General features: G+C 51.8%; 1 protein-coding gene across 2 annotated transcripts; it reads left to right on the plus strand.

Moving 5' to 3' along the window:
* Positions 1 to 39: 39 nt before the first annotated feature.
* On the plus strand, positions 40 to 4,327 carry SLC35A4 (solute carrier family 35 member A4). 2 transcript variants are annotated; one of them, XM_010388151.2, is made up of 3 exons: positions 40 to 167; positions 1,164 to 1,262; positions 1,862 to 4,327. In XM_010388151.2, the coding sequence occupies exon 3, from the start codon at positions 2,467 to 2,469 to the stop codon at positions 3,439 to 3,441; it is 975 nt and encodes a 324-aa protein (XP_010386453.1). In that variant the 5' UTR covers positions 40 to 167; positions 1,164 to 1,262; positions 1,862 to 2,466; the 3' UTR covers positions 3,442 to 4,327. The 2 variants fall into 2 exon arrangements, with proteins under 2 accessions (XP_010386453.1, XP_010386454.1); XM_010388152.2 differs by having other exon boundaries at positions 133 to 167; positions 1,045 to 1,262.
* Positions 4,328 to 5,479: the final 1,152 nt, after the last annotated feature.

The following is a 5,479-nucleotide window of genomic DNA, read 5'->3' on the forward strand; positions in this document are numbered from 1 at the left end:
AAGTATCTGGGAGAGGCGGGCTCGGCCACTAGGAAAGCGCCTCGCCCTTTCCAAAAATGCTCCGGAAGTGCCTTCGCCCTCAGTAAAGATGGCCGGGGCAGTCGGCATGAGGGAGGCGGGGATGCGCCTGCGCAACAAGTTCAGCTGGGAAGATGGCGGATGACAAGGTGAGTGGCCGTGAGGGTGATCTGCAGTCGGGCGTGGTCTTCTCCTTGACCTTTTTAGTTGCGGGGAGAAGGGACTCTGGAGCGGCTCAGGAGTGAGGATGTCCCTTATTTCTTCTGAGGCTGCTGTCAGCTGCCTCAACAGTGTGGAGTGGTGTGGGGAGAGCATTCGGCGAGGTGGGAGGAGCCGTGGATCCCCCAGATGTACCCTCCTGGGAACCATCACGAACCCCACTTACTAGCACAGACTCAAAAACATTCACCCTTGAACACTCCTCACTTTACCCTATTCCCTAGTTCCCGAAATTTTCTTTCCAGTGACACGATGTTTCCAATTACACGGACACTCACACCACCCTCATTCAAACACTCCCTTGCATACACTCTGAATTTCATACTTACATGCGATCAAAATCACTTAGTCCATTTACTTACGCACTTGCCGACAGTCTTTTTTTGTCATTCTCACTCACATCCAGTCACTCACATTCAGTTTGGGATGGCCTTGGGAATAAAGAGGTAAAGCCCATCCAGGAACCAAGACAATCAAATTGTCCAGGAAACTGCCTCGGTCCATTACTCACCATTGGTCTACAAGCTCAGCATTACCCACACATTTACTAAATGTCAGGCACTAGAACATAGTAGCCAAGACAGACTAGTCATGACTTTCGAGCTCATAATGGAGTCAGTAGTGCTTTCCTGATGGACCGGTCCCTAGCTGTCCCTCCTGCCTTTCCTACATACTGCTTGCTATGTAAAATTCTTGTTGAGGCTGATGTAAGTTACTGGTTCAGATTCCATCTGTCAGTCCCTTCCTGGCCCTCATTTGAATTCTGTGCTTTTCAATGCTTTTCTTCCTTTGCCACTGCCATCTCAGGAAGCTTTTATAGGAAAAGGTCTTTCTGGCTCACCCCATCCCCTCCCAATTCCCAGCTTCTGATGGAATTGAGCAAGGGGTGGGGCTGAGTCAGACTGCTGGAGTCTCGCTTGTCCTAGGATTCTCTGCCTAAGCTTAAGGACCTGGCATTTCTCAAGAACCAGCTGGAACGCCTGCAGCGGCGTGTGGAAGACGAAGTCAACAGTGGAGTGGGCCAGGTAAGGACTGTCCCACCCCACCCCTGCCTTAGGCTTTATTGCCCAACATGCTCTTGAGAGTGTTAAATGAATGGTAGAGATTTATTCAGCAAATGATTATTGAGGACCTGTTCTCAGGCATCCTAAGGACAATTTTTCTGAATGGCACATGAACTAATATCTTAAGTAGAGGTTAAGTAGGTGAAGAGGGGAGGAAAGAACATTCCAGGCAGATAGAACAGCATATGTAAAAGCCTTGTGATAGGAAGTAGCATTATAAACATGAGGGGTGAAAGGAGGTCCATTTGGCTACAGTAGTTGGGGAGCATGCTAGGAAATGAGGCTGGAGAAACCTGCAGGGCTAGGAGCATCTCTGACCTTGTGTGGCAGTGGAGTTCTATGGTTGGAGCTTTCTGACCCCAGGGTTCTGAGATTGTGTGATCAGAACTGCTAGGTTCTTTTTCTGGCCCCAGAACCTTGGGAAAAATCTGGAGAAAATACCACGGTTGTCCAGGGTGAGGAGGAGCTGGTGGTGGAATTCTCTAATCCCAGCTTGAGTAGACCCTGGACAGAGTCAGGGAAGAGCCTAGTTAAGTTTCCTTCTGCATTTTTCTCTGCAGGATGGCTCGCTGTTGTCTTCTCCGTTCCTCAAGGGATTCCTGGCTGGCTATGTGGTGGCCAAACTGAGGGCATCAGCGGTATTGGGCTTTGCTGTGGGCACCTGCACTGGCATCTATGCGGCTCAGGCATATGCTGTGCCCAATGTGGAGAAAACATTAAGGGACTATTTGCAGTCGCTACGCAAGGGGCCGGACTAGCTCCAGGTGCCATGGAAGAGGCAGGATGAGCGGCTCAGCCTTCAGGTGGAGACACTTTATCTGAATTCCCCAGCTGTCATCCATTTGCTCTCTCCAACTTTCCTGCCACCTTCATCCTTGCCTCCCTTCCTGCAGATTGTGAACAGTAGTTCCTCAGCCTACACCCTGGATACCTTCTTCCGCTTCCTAACTTCATGGGACTGGCCCCAAGATTGTGACTTCAAGGACTACCAGCCCCTTACTCTTCAAGCCCTGACTGTGGGGTTGGTAGATGCCTCCGATCCTCAGTATTCTCTCTGGCAATGTTCCACAGCTCCTCCTTCCTGGGAGCTGGCTCCGTAACTTGATTTACCCCAAACGTGTTGCAATCCCTGCTGCCCCTTAGTCACCCAGGGTCTGGTGTGGGTATGAGTGTAGAGGATGGGGGTATGCCGGGCCTGCGCCGTCCCAGGCAGGCCCGCTGGACCCTGATGCTACTCCTATCCACTGCTATGTATGGTGCCCACGCCCCACTGCTGGCACTGTGCCATGTGGACGGCCGAGTGCCCTTCCGGCCCTCCTCAGCCGTGCTGCTGACTGAGCTGACCAAGCTACTGTTATGCGCCTTCTCCCTTCTGATAGGCTGGCAAGCATGGCCCCAGGGGGCCCCACCCTGGCGCCAGGCTGCTCCCTTCGCACTATCAGCCCTGCTCTATGGCGCTAACAACAACCTAGTGATCTATCTTCAGCGTTACATGGACCCCAGCACCTACCAAGTGCTGAGCAATCTCAAGATTGGAAGCACGGCTGTGCTCTACTGCCTCTGCCTCCGGCACCGCCTCTCTGTGCGTCAGGCGTTAGCTCTGCTGCTGCTGATGGCTGCCGGGGCCTGCTGTGCAGCAGGGGGCCTTCAAGTGCCTGGGAACACCCTTCCCAGTCCCTCTCCAGCAGCTGCCGCCAGCCCCATGCCCCTGCATATCACTCCGCTGGGCCTCCTGCTCCTCATCCTGTACTGCCTCATCTCAGGCTTGTCTTCAGTGTACACAGAGCTGCTCATGAAGCGACAGCGGCTGCCCCTGGCACTTCAGAACCTCTTCCTCTATACTTTTGGTGTGCTCCTGAATCTAGGTCTGCATGCTGGAGGCGGCCCTGGCCCAGGCCTTCTGGAAGGTTTCTCAGGATGGGCAGCACTCGTGGTGCTGAGCCAGGCACTAAATGGACTGCTCATGTCCGCTGTCATGAAGCACGGCAGCAGCATCACACGCCTCTTTGTGGTGTCCTGCTCACTGGTGGTCAACGCCGTGCTCTCAGCAGTCCTGCTACGGCTGCAGCTCACAGCCGCCTTCTTCCTGGCCACATTACTCATTGGCCTGGCCATGCGCCTGTACTATGGTAGCCGCTAGTCCCTGACAACTTCCACCCTGATTCCGGACCCTGTAGATTGGGCGCCTCCACCAGACCCCTATCCCAGCCTTCCTCCCCCTCCCATCAGCAGCCCTGTAACAAGTGCCTTGTGAGAAAAGCTGGAGAAGTGAGAGCAGCCAGGTTATTCTCTGGAGATCGGTGGATGAAGGGGTACCCCTAGGAGATGTGAAGAATGTGTTTGGTTAAGGAAATGCTTACCATCCCCCACCCCAACCAAGTTCTTCCAGACTAAAGAATTAAGGTAACATCAATACCTAGGCCTGAGAAATTACCCCATCCTTGTTGGGCAACTCCCTGCCTTGTCCTGCATGAACAGAGTTGATGAAAGTGGGGTGTGGGCAACAAGTGACTTTCCTTGCCTACTTTAGTCACCCAACAGTGGCTACTGCCTACAGTAGCCCTGTTGCCACAGATTATACAACCATTACCCCAGCCACTTTGACAATCACCCCCAGTTCCAGCAATGCCTAGAGACATGCTCCCTGCCCTTTCCACAGTGCTGCTCCCCACACCTAGCCTTTGTTCTGGAAACCCCAGAGAGGGCTGGGCTTGACTCATCTCAGGGAATGTAGCCCCTGGGCCCTGGCTTAAGCCGACACTCCTGACCTCTCTGTTCACTCTGAGGGCCATCTTGAAGCCTGCTACCCACTCTGAGGCTCCTGGGAGGTACCATGCTTCCCACTCTGGGTCCTGCCCCTGCCTAACAGTCTCCCAGCTCCCAACAGCCTGGGGAAGCTCTGCACAGAGTGATCTGAGACCAGGTACAGGAAACCTGTAGCTCAATCAGTGTCTCTTTAACTGCATAAGCAATAAGGTCTTAATAAAGTTTTCTAGGCTGTAGGGTGGTTCCTACAACCACAGCCACGACTGTCTTGTGTCTTCTGTCTTAACAATTTTGTTCTTCTGGGGTCCTGAGTATCTTAATTCTGGGGTAACTTTATTTATTTTTGAGACGGAAGTCTCGCTCTTTCACCCAGGCTGGAGTGCAGTAGTGCGATCTCTGCTCACTGCAAACTCCACCTCCTGGGTTCATGCCATTCTCCTGCCTCAGCCTCCTGAGTAGCTGGGACTACAGGCGCCCACCACCGTGCCTGGCTAATTTCTTTAGATTTTTAGTAGAGACAGGGTTTCACTGTGTTAGCCAGGATGGTCTCAATCTCCTGACCTTGTGATCTGCCCGCCTCAGCCTCCCAAAGTACTGGGATTACAGGTGTGAGCCACCGCGCTTGGCCTGGGGTAACTTTTAGACTAAGAAAAAATTGTTTTCTCCAAGCTGTTGCCAGTGGCATTATTTCCTGTGAGAGCTCCATGGAGCTGAGACATTTCCCTGTCACAGAGCTTTTGAAATTTCCCTGGAGCACAAAACTTGGGCCCAGGGGAATGTGGAGGGAGTCTTGGGAACAGCAGGTTCTGGGCTCAGCAGGACAAACTAGACTCTAGGCCAAAAAACTCTTAAGAAATACGATGTGGTTTTGGTTTTCATTTCCTCTGGTTCCCTCACAGACAATTCCTGCCTGTCATCTGTCTTAAAATCATGGCCAGGGGAATGTCAGGCCCTGATTCTATGATAGAATATGTGGTGAGTTTCTAAAAAAAGCAAAGGTGGGTGGGGATGGGGGGGCGCCTAGGCCTATCTCAGACCTCTTAAAGCAGAATCTTAGGGAGTAGTGTTTGGGAATCTTTTTCTTCTTCCTCTTAAGCTTCCTAGGTAGTTCTGATGCACCCAGAAGCTTGTAAGCCACTACTGTGCAGTGTAGAACTATGGACAGACTTGAATTTGAATTCTGGCTCTTCCACTTAGCTGACTGTTCTTGGGCGGTTATTGAACCTCTTCTGGCTTTAGTTGCCTTACCCCTGAAATGAGGATCAAATGGTACCTACTATATGTGGTAACTGGAGAGGCTAAATAAAATAATATTAGGCACTTAGTAAGGACTGGAACAATGAGACATGGTTTGTGTTATTAATTATCCATGATGAGGATCAGCTTGGTTTTGTCTCACCTTTCTCTCCCTT

This window comes from Rhinopithecus roxellana, chromosome 3 (assembly GCF_007565055.1).
Source record: "Rhinopithecus roxellana isolate Shanxi Qingling chromosome 3, ASM756505v1, whole genome shotgun sequence".
Taxonomy (NCBI): Eukaryota; Metazoa; Chordata; class Mammalia; order Primates; family Cercopithecidae; genus Rhinopithecus; species Rhinopithecus roxellana.